The sequence below is a fragment of the Aedes albopictus genome, chromosome 1 (assembly GCF_035046485.1).
Source record: "Aedes albopictus strain Foshan chromosome 1, AalbF5, whole genome shotgun sequence".
NCBI classification, from domain to species: domain Eukaryota; kingdom Metazoa; phylum Arthropoda; class Insecta; order Diptera; family Culicidae; genus Aedes; species Aedes albopictus.
The window spans coordinates 105,491,530-105,510,548 of record NC_085136.1 but is presented as its reverse complement, the minus strand read 5'-3'; the positions used below and the strand labels follow the sequence as shown (position 1 = coordinate 105,510,548).

At 41.5% G+C, this 19,019-nt stretch overlaps 1 protein-coding gene across 2 annotated transcripts in view; it reads left to right on the top strand.

Annotated features, from left to right (window-relative positions):
- LOC109397657 (uncharacterized) overlaps window positions 1-19,019 on the top strand; it is a 386,176-nt gene that overhangs the window by 227,836 nt on the left and 139,321 nt on the right. For both annotated transcript variants that reach the window (XM_062845147.1, XM_029880381.2), the window contains one exon: window positions 1-349. This exon is cut by the window's left edge and continues 11 nt beyond it. In XM_062845147.1, coding sequence (XP_062701131.1) covers window positions 1-349 — 349 coding nt within the window. The remainder of the gene's footprint in view (window positions 350-19,019) is intronic.

Here is a 19,019-nt window from a genome sequence, read left to right as displayed (position 1 = left end):
ACGCACCTGAAAAACGTCCTGGCGAGCCATCAACAACAACAACCGGAATATGTGACCGTTAGCAGCAACGGCGGCACCAGCTGTCGAACGGCGGCGGACGCCGGAGATGGCCGCTTGACTTTCGATTTGGATGGTGCAGACGGTGGTGGCGATGGAGGGTCGTCAGCAAATATGAACCGCCAGCAACCGTCATTAGTGCCATCCGCTCAACAACAACATCAGCATCAACAGCAAACGGTGCCCACATATCAGCAAAGTTCACCATTCTGCTCCAGCAGCAGTGGGAAGGGATCCACCATCTCGTCGACCGCGCTCGGAAGCAGCACTTTCCGGTCCGGTTGCAGTGGAGGTGAGTAATAACGTTGTCGTTGTCGTCATCTGTCGGATGGAAGTTTTGGTAGAGCGATCAACGATGATGGAAGGAAAATAGGGTCTGGTCTGGGTGCCACTAGAGTGCATATCCTCATCGGACGATAAGTGTGGCCAATCGATTGATGCATTTATAATGGCAATCAATCTGAAGTCAATTTCAGATGTTCGATTTGGAACAAGAATTTGATTAACCTCGTTGCATTATTGGAGGAATCAGTAGGACGTCGATTCCCGACTAGATGGGGAAAAAATTATTACTGGTTGTGTTATTTTGTTACAATGATTTTTGTAACAACGGTTGTTATAAAACATGTACCGTTTGTAGTTAAAATAACAAAAATTCTAACAAAACTCGTTCCAATTAAAAAAAATAACAAGTTGAGATAACATCATAACAGGATTATATCAAATTTTGTTAGACTAAACTAACGAAATCATAACACACAATTATGACAAGTTCTGTTATACATTTCAAACCGAATTTGTTACAAGATTTATATCAAAATCTCTTGGCTCGAGTGACCAAAATAATAAAAATTATCAATCTTTTTCGCGACAGCACAACAATTCTGAAATAATTTTGTTAGAAAAAATATAGCAAAAATTGCAATAAGCATGCTACGAAATTATGTTAGAGGCAATTATATTAAGATGCATAATATAACAAATGTTATGTTGGAGCTCGCATCGTACTCGGCGTCGTCGTTGGCTGTTACACACGCTAGCAGCGCTATAAGCAGAGCAGCAGCAACAGCCCATTCAACTATTGTGAATTGTCTTCTTTTCATTGCTAAGCAGTAAATGCCCAGAGCAACGGTAGGCATGGTAAAGCGTGCTACCGTGCGCTCTGTTGCTTTATACTTTTCCGTACTGCTTCCCCTATAAAAGGGAAGCCCCAAATGTATTGAATGTTAGTGTGTATCGTCACATCACCGCCGTGTGGAGCACTGCCACACGGTGGTGCGAATAAATCGTTATTAGTTGAATCAGCGTATACTTTTCTCTCGTCGTCTGGAGTCTCGTCGGTTAGTTAAAAGTACACAGCGTAGGGCCGTAAAGACATCCTGGCCGAAACATGTTATTATACATCCGTTTGAAAAAATAAAACAAGTTTTGTTATAATTTTGTTATTAAAATTATAACAAATGTTATTAAAAAAATTTTATGGATTTTCACATGGAAAAAACCTTATAACAGAATTATATCAACTATTGTTATTTCTAACAACAGTTCTCATAATTTTGTTATAATCTTGTTATATGCTTCAGGTCGGGTTTGCTCAAATTATATTTGACGGGTCACCAACCATTCATCCAGTAATTCCACCCTTTCAGAGTCAAGGAAGACAAAATGCGAGAAAACTTTGTATTTTTAGGCCACTTTAAAGTGAAACATCGACTTTTCTCAACTTCTCTGGGCTTAGTATATCATTGTCCTTGCCTCCCAATATACACAATGCTCTGGCAAGAAAAGAAAGCCCTTCAATTAATAACTGTGGAAGTGCTCAAAGAACACTAAGTTGAAGATAAGGCAGACCAAGTTCCAGTGGAGCCACAAACAAAAAGAAGAAGAATGTCATATTTGGCAACACTGTATCATTTTTTTTTGTAGATTTCTTACACGATTTGCTTTTTTAAAGTGAAGGTACAAAGTGTGTATCGTAAACCGGGGTCAAATTTATCTCCGGGTCGAAATTGATCAGACTTTTTTTTCTATTACATTAAGCATACTTTAAAAAGATTTATTTCTTGTATCGTGTAGCTGAAATCTGATACTATACGATGTATTTAAGGAAACTATTCAAAGTATGCTTTATCTTATGGAAAAACGTCTGATCAATTTCGACCCGGAGATCAATTGGACCCCGGTTTACGGTATATATAATAGTTTCAAAGATATAAATGAAAGAAAGGAGGGAGGGGCTATTTTCATATAATGATGATAAAAGTGTACCCACCATCAGCGGAGGATTACCTACCCGAGCAGAAGGGAATAGCAACAGCATAACAAAATATGTTATGTTTGCAAAATAACTGAGTAACGGAAAGAGTTATTTTCATGTTTTTTTTAATTGTTTTATTTGGTCATTTTTCTGTAAAATCATACTTAACTATTATTCAATTCACAGTTCAAGTGGAATTCAAGCGCATTTACATCGATTTGATCATTATTATTTATAAAGATAACATAGTTAATAAATAATTTTAGGATTAAAGTTCTTTTCCTTTTGCATATTTGATTAAGCATTGGTCTTAACAGATCAGTGAACGAAAGTGCCCTCCATCCTCCCAGTATTGCTCTTATTTTGCTTAGAAGCGAATTCCAAGCCACTCGAACTCTTGAACATTCACTATATCTGTGTTGCATGGTGTCGATCGCTATGTTGCAGTATTGGCAAGAGTTGTTGTCTGCCTGCCCGATTTTGTGTAGTAGCTCTCGATGTGGACTTTTTTCATTGATGACCAGGTATAGGTTGCTTTTCTCCACTGACGAGAGAGCACGACCGCACACACCCTTAAATGAAACAACACAGCGCACGAGTAACTTTCACGCAGCGAGCAAAAAGACAAAAGAATTTTCACGCAGATTTGTGTAACACCGGATCAGCACATTTTTTGTGTTGATCCGGTGTTACACAAATCTGCGTGAAAATTCTTTTGTCTTTTCGGTCGCTGCGTGAAAGTTACTCGTTGCGCTGTGTACATCGAGTTCTGCGTGCAGAGACAACCAAATTCGTTTCCAATTTGCTTCTGGGTGGAGTCGCTCTACTCTCGGTACCACACTTTGCTCTACGACGTAGCGATATATGAGATCGGATGATGGGTTCAGCCGAATGTGTGCGGGTAGCTGTCGGAACTGTTGCCAGATTATTTTAAGATCCGGGAGATCGGCAGGAATAGATCGCTGATCAGCAGGGATATCCGAAAACAGAATTGATTTGTAGTACGGCATCGAATCAATTTCCTGCAAACACCTATTGGTCAGTAGTGCTTTGCATTTTGTCGTCGGAAGATGCAACTTTAGACCACCCTGTGGATGATCGCGTTCAAGTTGTTGCATCGGAATTCTTGTTGAAATGTTGCTCCATATGAATCTTCCCATTGTCGCCGTGATTTTGGATGTGTGGGCACAATATGGAGAGATAACAGATGCCAGGTACCACACTCTTGAAGTTACAAAAGTATTCAAGAGTGTTAGTTTCTGCAACAACGTGAGAGAACGCAACGAGTTTAGCCACACTGTTCGAGCAAATGTAGCTATCATTGCATCCCAGTTCAGTTTCGACATCAGTCGGAGTTGGCGTATATCACTCCAAGCACCTTAAAGGCTCCCCCAAACCGACGCGACTCTTTTCCAGCGACACGATTTTTTGTCGCTATGTTTTTGTCGCGAAATCGCTGCGCACTGATTTGAAGGGGACCTTCCACACTGCGACGACGTCGTCGCAGGCGACAAGCGACAGTGCAGCGATTTTTGAACTTGTCGCCGGTGTGTCGCGGCGCTGGTCGCTGCATGCACAGTTTTCGTCGCTGTCGCGGGGCGACTAAGTTTTGTTTGTGAATAGTTTTCGCGTTGGTGTAGATGGTTGATGCGACGCATTTATCGCTGTAGTCGTTGAGAAAAATCGCGGCGATAAAAAATCGTGTCGCCGGAAAAGTCGCCTTGGTTTGGGGGAGCCTTAACAGTGTTTTCTGTCTGTAGCCATGGCAGATGGAGAGGGTTTCCTTCAATGTATCCTACGTAGAGAGATTTTGTTTTCTCCCAGTTAACCTTTGCACCGGAGACACGTTCGAATCGGGAGAATAATTCCCGCATCCGAATTATTCTTTCCACCGAAGTGGATACGATGGTGACATCGTCGGCATACGCAACGACAAGATCGTCCCTGGAGAGCCTCTCTAGCTTGCTTATCAGTGGGTGTAGGTATATTACAAAGAGATGCATGCTCAGAGGTGAACCCTGTCGAATCGATCGCTGGATTGCAAACGGTGCTGATAGATGTCCGTTGATTAGTAGCCGCGAGGATGAGAGATTGTCGAATTGTGCGAGTAGATCTACCAGGCCACGATGAATCCCGAGTGAGCGCATGGTGTTATACAGGTACGATTGTCGCACCCGATCGAACGCATGGTCCAGATCCCATGTGATCATTTTTCCTCTCTGTTTACTTTTTATTAGGTAGGCCAGCCGATCTTTAAGAGAAAGAGTAGCATATCAAGTTATAAACTTGTCCGTCATAAGCGGCAAAATAACAAAAAATCAAAACAAAAAAATGTTTCTGGAAAACTAGTTTATGAACACCTTTTGTTAGTTCCAATATCAGACAAGCAAGGCGCAGAGGCTGAAATATGCCGCATTTCGTCGTTCCCGCGTTTTCGTATTTTTCTTTGTGTTTTCGTTCGTACTTGGGTGGAACGCTGATGGAAGAGTGAACGGTCGTCGGTCGTCAGTGACAAGCAGGGCGCGGAGGCTGAAACATGCCGCATTTCGTCGTTCCCGCGTTTTCGTATTTTTCTTTGTGTTTTCGTTCGTACTTGAGTGGAACGCTGATGGAAGAGTGAACGGTCGTCGGTCGTCAGTGACAAGCAAGGCGCAGAGGCTGAAATATGCCGCATTTCGTCGTTCCCGCGTTTTCGTATTTTTCTTTGTGTTTTTTGTTCGCACTTTGTGTAAACGATCGACGATGGCTCGGTGGCAAGAGACCACATTGCCCGCATCGTGGTGCTCGTGTTCGTCGTTATTCCGAGTTCAGAAATGCTAGTATCCAAGAGATTGTTTTTCAGTGCGTCGGGTATTCTCGCTTATGTATTTTTTTCGGATTCTTCGATGGACGATCGGAGAATCAGCGAGTGGTGTGAACGAGTGCACATTTAATATGGTTAGACCGTTTGCATGCTGAGACCAAAGCCAAACATAGAAAACCAGCTGGTCAGGATTACCCGGTGAGTTCGTTCCTTATTACTTTTTATATTTGAACATGACATATATGGGGATTTCGGAGGGGTAGCCTAAGGAAGTTAAATGAACTGGTTTCCGGGCAAATGTTCGTGGGGTGGCCAGACTTTGTCACGAGATAACAATTATCATGTTGTTTTCCGAAGGTCTCCAGTGAATTTAGCTTACCCTGCTACAACAAACCATCAGGTAGATCATTCCGTTCCGGTATGACTCTGCAGCCATAGGTAATCCTTGCGCTGATGGTGGGTACACAATCATCATCATCATCATCATCACCTTTTGTTAGTTCCAATATCAACTTAATAAAAGCGAATTTGTAAAATATTTCAATATCAATTTTGAAATAAAAAGTTATTGATAAAAATCTGGCAACAAAATGAGTAAAACTATCAAAATCATAACACAGTAACTTATAGTATCATATAAATAACAAAACTAGTGTTGATAACGTATCCATAACTTTGTTAGTTATTTTTGAAATAATTCTCAATAACAACCTGATAACAAAATACGATATAATAATAAAATTATAACAAATCCGGTTCTGCTCATGTGCGCAACCACAGCGATTTGCGGACAAAATTCTTGAAATGTATCAGTGCGACCCCTCTGTGCAAAAGCTCCCATCACTACAAAGCCTCCGCCCCATCGAAACTCACCCCGATCGTATTGAAGTTCCGACGCTGTGTTCTTTAACGCAGAAGAATCATCGGCTCTGGAAGAATCCCGACAGTAGCTGAAACTTCGGCGGCAGCTTCTCCTCCAGTACTCCGACTTTTGGCCACGCATCGCCCGGACACAAGCACACAACATCCAACGTTTTCACTGAAACTGCCATCGCTCAACATATGGTGTAAGGTGGCCACTCAGAGCGACAAATAAAATTCCCGAGTTTTTCCCGGTTTTCCCGATAGCTTTTTGAAAATTTTCCCGATTCTAAAACAGAATGATTTACAATGAAAATTAAACGTAACTTGCTGAGAAAAATTTAAGAGAATTAATATTGAATATTTTCAAATCCTTGGATTTAACATAGTATTCATATGAATTTGAAAAAAAATGTATGTTGTTTGTCTTGTATCCAATCGGGGATGCTACGGTGACCTGATTTTGTTGCCGCTTATCATGCGCAACCAGAGCTCACTAATACCAACATTCACTCAATACAGCAGCGGGAGAAAATAAGGAAAAACGCACTTTGGCGAACAAAGTTTGCGAAAAGAGGTGTTGTGTGTCTTTTCACAAACAATTCCCATTTTCTGTAGGAACTTTACCTAAACATCGACACTCTGAAACTGAAAATTATCAAATTATGCCGCTTTTTCATGATCAACACTTTTATGAGATCTAATGTGATGTAAGCGTTTTGCACCGATATCCCTCATAAAAAGGTAAACATTCAAATTTCACGACTGTGTTGGTGAATATTTTGGCTGGAGCATAAATTTATGCTCCACGTAAGGAGTCACAATCCAACCTGTCAAACTCCATAGTGAAAAAATAGGTTGCCGTCCCCTTGTATCCAATGATGGGCATTGAAGTTACGACATCTTCATTAAATATTCCTTAAATTCATAGATGACCAACAAGTACAAATCATGCAGTTGTTTAAGCAAATGAAAATAAAAAGAATAATCCTGGGGGGTCGAAATTCTCAGAGAATACACTATGATTATAGGATTTACAAACTTATTATTAGTGGATTTCTTAGTAATATTCCAAAAATCTCTTCTAAAAAAATCTTGGTAAGTTCGTTTAAGAAACTAATAGGCAATAACAGAATTCCCAAACAAAAAACATTCTAGATGAACTTCTGGTGAAATATCTGGAAAGATTACTCGTGAAAGAATTTTGGAAATGATTTCTAGGGAAATCTTCAGTGTAGTATTTTTGATGGTCATTTTCATGATACAATTTTAATAGCAAACCAATGGCGAACTTTATGGTAGCGTAAATGGCTACTGCAGAAAGTCAGGAAGGTTACTTAGGCTGAAACCGTTCGCTGAAATTCTAGGAGAAATTTGAGAGATCCAAGAAATCTTAGATTTTGTCTGATAATCGTCTAGCATTCAGTTATTTCATCAGTGATTGCAATATGCAGTTCTCAGAGATTTAATTTCTGCTCACATTTTCAGATATGTCAAGAATTTCTCCAGGAATTCCTGAAGTATTAGTTTTTGAGAAAATATTTCCCCCATAATGTAGAGACAGATTGATTATTTGGGAATTATTTATTTCCATAAATCATACAACTATATTGCTCCAGATGCTTTTGAATACTCACTGGAACTCCCGCGAGAATTTCAGTTGGTAGTTTAACTAGAAACTACGAATAATCAAAATTCTCGAGAATTTGCTGAGCCAGGAGTTTTACCAAGGACTTATGCTAAAGCTTCACCAAAAAGGGATTTTCCCGGAAAATTACTCCGGTTTTCTCCGAACATTTTTATTCACAAGTTCAACAAATGAGTACTTCCAAGAACTTCATGAAAAACAACAAAAATCTTTCAAACAAAATAGTAGAAATACTTTTATGAACTAAAATAATCGTGCTTTGAGGAATTTCATCAGATAGTAAAAATCCCTTTAAATATTCTTTCAATTGTTTTTCACTAACTATTCTTAAATTGTAAGAATGTTTTGACCAGAATTACTCATCCAGATTTTCATAATTTTTAATTTTAATTTATTCTTGGGGCAATTCATTCATTTATTCAAAATTTTATCAGCATCCTATCCAAATTTCTCAAAGACTTTTTGCTCAAAGGACAAAGGCTATATCAAGTATTCTCCTAGAGATTGAACAAGGATAATTTTTTAGAAAAAAGTTATAATTTTTGTTATGTTTTTTTTAAACTTTTATAGGACGCTTGATGTTTTATGGAACATGTACATCCTGAAATGCATAAATGACATATGAATCTATAAATATTAGAATGTGTCTCAACCAGTCTTTCCACCAGAATGTTCTTTAGAATATCTTTGAAACTGTTCAAATTATGATGTTAGGTAACATCAGAGCGTTCATGATTAACAAATATTTTAATCATGATTAATCATTGGTGATTAAAATTCCAATTTCGGTGATTTTTGATTAATTAATTAATTAATTAATGATTAATGATCAATTTGATTTTTGGGATGATTAATGATTATGATTAATGATTAAAATTGATTTTATCTGTGATTATTGATTACGATTAATGATTAAAAATGGCTCATTGATTAAAAATCATGATTAATCATGATTAATCAATCACAAAAAACAGGAAATGATTAAAATATAATTATTGTTTAAAATATTTTTGAAGTTCCAAAAGTAAAAGGTAACTCTGTCTGGGAGATTATTGAGAAAATAATCAAGAAGAACAGCATTTGAACCAATTCAAATTGGATCATATATTTTATATGGTGAACAATTTTTGGTGATGAATGATTAATGATTGATTAATTTTTTTTTCTTATGATTATGATTACTGATTAATGATTAAATTGCGAAATCAGTGTGATTAAGATTAATGATCAATGATTAAATGAGAAATTTTGGTGATTATGATTACTGATTTTTGATTAATCTTAATCATTAATCATTAATCATGATTAAATTTATGATTAATCATTAACGCTCTGGGTAACATCACTATGATTAACTTTAATTGTCGTGACTTGACGACAAGATATTAAATTCCAAGAATGGTTTTTTACGCCAGTTCACCCACTATGTTATATACTTAGTTCAACAGTTGTTGACTGCATTTCCCGCAGATTCTCGTACTTATGCTTCTAAAGACTGTACAAATTTTAAAATTTTGAAAATTCCCGGTGGCTAGCAACAATTCCCGAGGTTTTCCCGACTTTTTCCCGGTGGTTTCGAATTCCCGAGCTTTTCCCGGTTTTCCCGAAATTCCCGACTGGGTGGCCACCCTGGGTAAACACTGATGGTAAACATAATCCTAGCGTAACTTTCTAGTGTAAAGGGCCTGTCCTCAGAACTTAAACATGACGATTAGGTAAAAAGTAGTTGCAATTAAAAAGCAACCAAATGACAGCATGACATACAAATGATTTCTGTGGTATTTTGAAGTGTCAAAAATTATCCAAGAATTCCTCCAGGCGTTCCTCAGAAATTCATCGTGATGTTCTCCGAGAATGTCACTACGAGTTCCTCTAAATGCCTTCTGGCAGTTTTCCGGCAGTTTCTCGTAAATTTGTTCAGGAGCTATACTGGAATTCTCCAGGATTTCCACGGGAATTACTCCAAGAAAAATCCCGCAGGAGTTCCATGGGAATTCCTGCGGAAGTTCCCCGAAGGTGCTTCGAGAGTCCTTCAAGGATTTCTCCAGGAGTTCCCTGAAAACTCCTCCAGTTAATTTTTTCAAGAGTTCGTCCAGAAGTTTCTCCAGGGATGCTCCAGGAAGCTTTCCAAGGATTTTTTCCAGGAATTTTCCAAGAAATTCTCAAGGGATTCCTCCAGCGATTCCTCTAGAAATTTTTCCAGGAATTCCTTGAGAGATTTCTTCAGGGATTTCTTCAGGATTCACGGATTCCTCTATGGACTCTTACATCCCAAGTAACACAGAAAACATCTTTGGAAATCAAAATTATTGAAGAAGTATTATTAATGTATTATAAGTGAATTTCAAAACAATGTTTGCTTTAGATTAGCTCTAATTGTGTTTCTCGATTACAAACAACAAAAAATGTATGACTTTGCTCATCGGCTTCATTAGCGTATGAAATCTGTGGGTTATACAATGATAAAACATTTCTGAAACATCAGACACCAAGTTAATCAGTAGAGCCAGTTTGCGTTTTGACACTTCGCAACTTTAATGACCGAATCTAAACATGTCATAGTCGTGTGCCTAAGAAACATTCCACTCCAGCAGTGTAGTGTATCTATTATTTTTTCACTTCAGATTCGAGGAATTATTGGCTCTGCACTGATAACTGTGGAAGCTAGAGCTAACATGTAACATATACGTCGTCATTCATGGCATTGGTGATGCACATACGGAGATATGTTTTGGTTGGGCAAGCACTCCTTACTTCACCATGCAATGTTGGTGTCTATGTATGAACTTGCGAATTCATATTTGGTGGATTATACCGAACCTACGAAATCCGCATCTTCAATTTCACGGAAAATACAAAACTTCACCGTAACACTGGACCATCCGAAGAACGAACCGCTTGATTATTGACAACAACATTTTGACGTTTTGATAGACTAAAAGCGTCGTCAAAAATAAGTTATATTTCAGTTGCTTTGGCGTTGTAATGATTGCTACAAAATAATATAATAACTTATATGTGAATGTGTAGGAAAGAAGCTCTGGAGACGTATCATAAGCTTTGTTCAAACATCAACTATTATTTATTTTTGAGTTGTTCTATAAGAGTTATTTTTACGTTATTTTGACATTTCCAATCAATTGATGAAAAAATATTTTTATTCATCAGAAAACGGTTACAGATTACAGTACCAGCTAAAAATATGAAGTCGTGCAGGTCAAATCAAAGGAGTTGACATTATTCGTTTGCTTGCTTTATTAATAACTTTGAACAAAACTTCCTTTTTCTTATTGAACATACTATAATTTTATCTGAGCCATAATTTAATAAACACTTATGGCGTCAAATACAATTTAATTTGAAACTGAATAATTCTCAATATTTTTGACCGGCGCTGTTAGCTTCAGGAAGGGACTGCCATATTGTTTTTTTTAAATATAGATTAGAAAAAATCTTCCCAGCAGCATTATTTGGTTGATTCATTTCATATTTTTATTCAATTCAGAGGCGCTCAAATTATGCATGAGTAAAATTAGAAGTTTCACAATAAATCTTCACTGGCAGGTGATTCACGACTACCACCTCTGTGTATAAGTATAGCCCACGCAATTCAGATTTTGTCATCCGAAAACTTAACGATCGAGACCATCATTTGGAAATAATTTTCATATTGAGTATGGTAAATTCAGTCAGAATATGCAGGTTATTTTACAATTTGTTTTTTTTTTTATCTGACAGTTCGCACGCTCACATATATTTATTATGTCTCTTAGTCTAGTCTAGTACAAAAAGATTTTCTGTGACACATATATCACTATAAATTAACTCAGTTATAACTTAAACATATGTTATGGTATATAAGTATTTTCTACAAGTTGATTAAGCTTGAACTAGCTTAATTCCAACCAAATAATGTTATTGTTTTTGAAGAGTATTTTGCAAGTTTCCAGTACATACGAATAACATAATTGCAATCATTTATTAATTGTTCGTCATGTGGAAGCTATTGTGGACGATATTATCAGTATGACAAGTGTATCAGAATACATCTTATATAACTTGTAACATGTTTTATAAGCCGCCATTTTTTGCGCTGTTTTGATTATACAGGTGTGTGATATAACGTAAATAATGCAAGAAAAATACAATAGATTATGTTCGAAACGTACAATTTTAACAATTATATAACAAGTTGTGTTACTTGGGATGGACTCATCCAGAAATTCATTCAAGTATTCTTCCAGGAATCCCTCCAGGATATACTCCAGCCAGGCTATATTTCAGAAATTCCTCCAGAAAATACTCCAATAATTCCTTCAGGAATTACTCCATGAATTCCTCCAGGAATTCCTCTTAGAATAACATTACGAATTCCTCCTGGAATTGTTACAGGAATTCCTCTAGGAATTAATACGGGAAATACTCCGGGAATTCCAGCAAGAAATATTCCCGGAATTCATCCAGGATTTATTCCAGGGACTCCTTCAAGAATAACTGCAGGAATTCCTACAGGAATTACTGTAGGAAAGAATACAGGTCTTTTTTTCCAGAAATTCCTCCAAGACTTCCTCCAGAAAATCAGGAATTGCTCCAGGAGTTCCTCCAGGAATTCCTTCAATAATTATTCCAGGAAATCCTCTAGGAATTACTCTAGGAATGGTACCGGGTAATACACTAGGAATTCATCGCGTGAATTCCTCCAGGAAATATTTCAGGTATTCTTCCAGGAATTACTCCATGAATTCTTACAGGAAATACACCAGGAAGTCCTCCAGAAATTACCTGCAGAAATAAAAAAAAATAAAAAAAATCTTCGAAAATTCCTCCAGGATTTCCTCAAGGAAATCCTTCGGGAATTCCTCTAAGAATTCCCCCAGGAAATTCTTTAAAAACTCCTTCGCAAATTAATTCATGAATTCTTTCAGAAAGTACTCCGGGAATTCCTGTATGATTTTCTCCAGAAATTCCTACAAGAACTTCCTGAAAGTATTCTTGTAGGAATTCTTGGGAGAATTCCTGAAGGAATTCCTGAAATAATTCTACAAGAAAATCCTTGAGAGATTCTGGATGGAATTCGTGAAAGAAGTATTAGTGGCATTCCTGGAAAGGAGTTCTACAAAGGATAGTTGAAGGAATTCTTGGCGGATGTCTTGGAGGATTTCCTGAAGGAATTCTTGGAGTAATTCCTGAGGAGATTCCTGTAGGCATTTCTGGTTGGAGTTTCTGAAGGATATCCTAGAAAAATTTATTGAAGTTAATTATTGAAAAAATCCTAGAGGTATTCCTTGAGGAATTTATAAAGGAATCCCTGGCTTAATCCCTGGAGCGATTCTTGGAGGGATTTTTGACAGAAGTACTGGAGCAGGTCTTGGAGAAATTTTTCTTAGATTTCCTGTCAAAATTCTTGAAAGAATTTCAAGAGAAATTCCTGCATGGATTCTTGGAGAAATTCTTAGCAGAAGTTTTACCAAGAAAAGAAAATCATGGAAAAATTCCTGGAGGATTTTTTGGAGAAATTATTGCAGGAATTCTTATTATTATTATCTTTATTAAAGAGGTTTTCAACTTCCCAGTTGATTCGCCTCTAAAGGAACTCTTGGAAGAAGTCTCGGAGCAGTTCTTGGAGAATTCTTCTGAAGGAATTCTCGGAGGAATCGCTGGAGTTGTACTTGAAGCATTTTCTTGAGGAATTTCTGGAGGTATCCTTAATAACTTTGGAGGTGTTTATGAAGGAATTTCGGGAAGATTTTTCGAATGAATTCTTGAAAGAATTTCTTGAAATTTTTTTTGGAAATATTTCTGACAAAATTTCTGACAAAATACTAGGCAGAAATCTTAGAGGGACCTCTGGTGAAAGTCTTGGGAACGTCCTGTAGGATTTTTGAAGGAATTTCTCTTGGGAGAATTCTACGCAGATGCTTGGAGGAATTCTTGAATGAATTCTGGGAAAAAATTCCTAAGGATTTTTTTTGGTGGAATTCCTGGAAAAAAATCCCGGATGAACACCTGGAGCGCTTCTTGAAGTAATTTCCTATGTGACTCCTGGGGGAATTTCTGGAGTATTTCCTAGTCGAATTCCAAGAAAAAACAATATTACGGAATACATGAAGGAGTTGCTGGAGTAATTTCAGGAGGATTTTTTGGCGTAATTGCTCAAGAATTTTTTGGGGGAATTTTAGAGGAAATCCCTGAAGGAATTCTTGGACAAATTCTTAAAGTAATCCCAGGAGTATTTTTTTTTCTGAGGAATTTCCAAAGGTTTCCTGAAGAATCCTGGAGGTTTTCATGGAGGAATTTCTGGAGGAATTCTTGAAAAATTTCTTTAAAAATTCCTGGAAAAAAAAACTTCGAGGAATTCTTGAAGTAATTCCTGGAGAATGTCCTGAAGTAATTTTTGCGAAAAATCCTTGAAAAATGTCTATACGAATTTCTAAAGGAATTTGTGGAGAAATGCCTGAGTGTAATCTCGGATGAATCCCTGGAGTAATTTTTGGAAGAATTTCAGGAGTATCTCCTGCAGAAGTTCTTTGAGAAATTTCTGGGGAAATTCCATAGGGATTCTTGGAAAAAATCCTAGAGGAATTCTTGGAATAATTCCTGGAGGAACGCTGCAGAATTTCTTGGCAAAAGTATTGGAGGAATTCATAAAGAAATTCTTGGAGGAATACCTAGAGGGATTTTCTAATGAATTCTCGAAAGAATTATTGGCAGAAATTCTTCGAGGAATACTTGGAAGGATTCTTTGAGGAATTCTTGGTGAAAGTCTTGCAGGAATTTCTGAAGGATTTTTTGGAGAAACTACACCGATAAAGTGAAAAGATACGAGAGTAGAGCTTGTAGAGCTTGAAGGTCTTAACTCCAGAATAGTTTAAATGACCTAGCTCACCAATTGATTATTGCAAAGCTGTCAAAATTGCACTCAGAGGCTCTAAGCCGACGTACGCAGTATTAGACGTACTCGTACGGGCGAGATGATCCTGGAGCTGAAGCGCCAGAAGGAGCACAAGGGCGCCGCCTACAAAAGGCTGGCAGAAGAGGTCCTTGGTGAAGGTGTGCAGGTGAGGGCTCTGACACATGAGGCGACTCTGAAGGTCAAAGACATTGACGGGATCACCGAAGTGGAAGAGCTCGTCACGGCACTGCGGCAACAGTGCGATGTGCAGGTGGCCGCCGCAGCCGTTAAGCTACGGAGAGGGCCAGCAGGGACACAGATAGCTTTGGTTCAGCTACCTGTGGCGGATGTTAAAAAGTCCGTTAAAGTAGGGAGTATTAAGGTGGGCTGGTGTGTATGTCACCTGACATTCCACGAGCCACCTGAGGTTTGCTTCAGGTGTCTGGAACCAGGACACAAGTCGTGGGACTGCAAAGGCCCCGACAGGCGCAAACTGTGTACGCGATGCGGCGCTGAAGGTCATAAGGCCCAAAGCTGCACGAGTCCGCCCATCTGCATGATCTGTACCGGGAAAACCTCGAAAAACAGACATCCGATGGGTGGTCCAGGGTGCCCGGCCTTTAAGAAAGCCGCAGTGAACAACAAATCACAGTGCAGGTAACGCAGCTGAACCTGAACCACTGTGATGCGGCTCAGCAACTGCTTTGTCAGGCGGTTTCTGAGTGGGAGACGGATATCGCCATCATTTCGGACCCATACCGAGTACCCGCCGGCAACGGCAACTGGGCCTCGGATGGGACCAGGAAAATGGCGGCGATATGGACGACGGGTAAATACCCCGTGCAGGAGTTGGTGTCTACTACCTACGAGGGCTTCGTGGTCGCCAAAGTAAACGGGGTCTTCTTCTGTAGCTGTTATGCGCCTCCGCGGTGGCCGATCGAGCGGTTCACGCAAATGCTGGACCGCTTAACGACCGTGCTAACAGGGCGAAGGCCGGTGGTAATAGCGGGTGACTTTAATGCCTGGGCCGTGGAATGGGGAAGCCGTTTCACGGACCAGCGGGGTCAGATCCTGCTAGAAACACTGGCCATCTTAGATGTCGACTTGGCTAACGTCGGTACCAAGAGTACCTATAGTCGAAATGGAGCGGAGTCAATTATTGACGTGACCTTTTGTAGTCCTGGCCTAACAAGTAGTCCGAACTGGAGAGTAGATGATGGCTACACTCACAGCGACCACCTGGCGGCTCGCTACAGTATCGACTACAACAACAGCAGACAGCGGATAGAAGAAGAGGAGGCTAGGCCAAGGCCAAGCCCTCGTAGGTGGAACACATCATACTTCGACGAAGAGGTATTTAGGGAAGCGCTCCGCCGTGAGCGAAACTTACTCGGTTTAGACGGCGACGAGCTGGTAGCGGCGCTCTCACGTGCGTGTGATGCGACCATGCCTAGGCGAGTCCACCCTAGAAATGGGAGGCCACCGGCTTACTGGTGGACCGACGCGATTGCGGACCTGCGCCGCGCCTGCCTACGGGCTAGGCGGCGGATGCAGCGAGCACGATCAGAGGAAGAGCGAAACGAACGGCGGGTGGTGTTCGCCGCTGCAAAAGCCGCGCTCAAGACCGAGATAAGAGCAAGCAAAAAGGCCTGCTTTGAGGGTCTCTGTCAGAGTGCCAATACGAACCCGTGGGGTGATGCCTACAGGATTGTTATGGCCAAGACGAGAGGTGTGATGGCTCCTACAGAGCAATCTCCAGAGATGTTGGAGGGGATCATTGGAGGACTTTTTCCGCGTCATGATCCTAGTCCTTGGCCTCCTTTCGTAGGACAGCCGGGGACTGGGGCTGGCGATGAGGAAAGGGTCACCGATGTGGAACTTGCGGGGATAGCTAAGTCCCTTAGCGTAGGTAAGGCCCCAGGTCCGGACGGAGTTCCGAACCTGGCCTTAAAAGTAGCTATCGCAGAAGCTCCCGAGATGTTCAGGTCTGCTATGCAGAAATGCCTGGACGAGGGAGTTTTCCCAGAAGCTTGGAAGAGGCAGAGCCTGGTACTATTGCCAATGGCGGGGAAACCACCCGGAGACCCGTCGGCATATAGACCAATATGCTTGATTGACACGGCGGGGAAGGTGCTCGAAAAGATCATCCTCAATAGAATGTTGAAGTTCACTGAGGGCGTGAATGGTCTCTCGAGCAACCAGTATGGCTTCCGGAAGGGGAGGTCCACCGTAGACGCTATCTTGTCGGTTACAAAAACCGCCGAGAAAGCACTCGAGCCTAAGAGGAGGGGAATTCGCTTCTGCGGGGTAGTGACTCTGGATGTAAGGAATGCATTTAATAGCGCCAGTTGGGCTGCTATTGCCGATGCGCTCTTGCGTCTGGGGATACCGGAGTACTTGTACAAGATTCTCGGAAGCTACTTCCAGAATCGCGTACTGGTTTACGACACGGAGGTGGGTCGGAAGTGCTTTCACATAACCTCAGGAGTCCCGCAAGGTTCCATCCTGGGTCCGGTGTTATGGAATGTCATGTACGACGAGGTGTTGAGGTTAGAGTACCCAGTGGGAGTGGAGATTGTCGGATTTGCCGACGATATTACGCTCGAAGTCTACGGTGAAACGATCGAGGAGGTGAAGTTGACTACCGACCACTCGATCAAGGTTGTGGAGGCGTGGATGCGGTCCAGAAAACTGGAGCTGGCTCACCACAAGACAGAGGTGACGGTTGTTAACAACATGCAGTCGGCGCAGCAGACGGAGATCAGTGTAGGAGAGTGCACTATCCCGTCGAAGCGCTCTGTCAAGCACTTGGGCGTGATGATCGTCGATAAGCTTACCTTCGGTAGCCACGTCGATTATGCCTGTAAAAGAGCCTCCACAGCTATTGCGGCACTGTCCCGGATGATGTCCAATAGCTCAGCGGTGTACGCCAGTAAGCGCAAGCTTCTGGCTAGTGTTGCTACGTCCATACTTAGGTATGGCGGCCCGGCGTGGGGTACCGCGCTAAGTACTGAATGCTACCGACGGAAGCTGGAAAGTACTTACAGGCTTATGTGTCTGAGGGTTGCAAGCGCGTACCGTACCGTGTCACACGACGCTCTCTGTGTCATTACTGGTATGGTGCCTATCAGCATTCTTATCAGTGAGGACATGGAGTGCTTCGAAATGCGCGGCACAAGAGGCATACGCAAGACTGTCAGGATGGCCTCTATGGTCAAATGGCAGCGCGCGTGGGACAGTTCCACCAAAGGAAGGTGGACCCATAGGTTGATACCGAGGGTAGATAGTTGGATTAATAGGCGCCATGGGGAAGTTTCATTCCACCTGACACAGGTCCTTACAGGTCATGGTTGCTTCCGACAGTATCTACACCGTTTCGGGCATGCGGATTCTCCCGAATGCCCAGTGTGCAATGGTTTAGAGGAAACGGCGGAACACGTTTTGTTCGTGTGCCCGCGTTTTCGCACAATGCGTGACCGCATGCTTGCCACATGCGGGGAGGACACAACTCCGGACAACTTGGTCCAGAGAATGTGTAGGGATGAGATTAGCTGGAATGCCGTTTCAACGGCTATCACCCATATCGTCTGGGAGCTACAAAGGAGGTGGCGCGTGGACTCGGAGAATGGCTAGTCCAGATGCAGTACAAGAGGTGGTCCAAGGGTTCGAAGTCGGCTTCGTAGGTCATACCGGTGCCCTGCGGTCGAGATCGACCCTTACAGCGATTAAGTGGCCGCGGAGAGGAAGTCCCGGTAGCGGTGCTGTCGTGGCGTCAGTCTACTGGGTTGGATCTGAGCCCGCGGTTGGAAAGGGGTCCCCGGCAAGGGTCGGGGTAGGTGAGACCCTGCTGTCTGCAACCTACGGGTGCATCTGATAGGGCCTGAAGGGTAGTGATACCCTTCCTTACGGGCAGGTCAGATCGGGTTGCACGTGGGCATCAGTTCTTGATGTCCGCTCAGCAGTAGGGCGCAGGCGGGGTTGACCCTGCCCGCCTTCCGAGGACAAAGGGAGTGGCGAGGACCACTCGGGAAACTGGCTAAGCGCCAGCATGCTATCGTGATGGACTCTCCAGAGCGAGTCATCGATGTTCGTTGCTGCTAGGCTACGGCAGCTAACCTTGAGGGTGCGATATGCACTAGCCCCTCTCTGAAGCAATACCTTCTTGGTGGTTCCGGAGAGACGTAGGGTTTGGCGACCATAGGAATGTGTTTTAGTGGGTCGAGGAGAGAGTAGTCCTGGCTTCTACCGGCATTGTAGAAGACGGCCTTAACCCCACACTACCCTAACCTTCCTGTTAGGGTGTCTGATGAGCAGATTTATCCCCCTATGGTTTAGAAGAAAAAAAAAAAAAAAAGAGTAGCGTAGATTATATTCCGCAAGCATTCGCTATAATAAAAATATCCTAAGATTTACAGATATTGCTATCATTACATTAAAATCCATTGGGTTCATTCGTATGCCAGTGAACACCCAACCAGCAACACATAGCACATAGTTATAC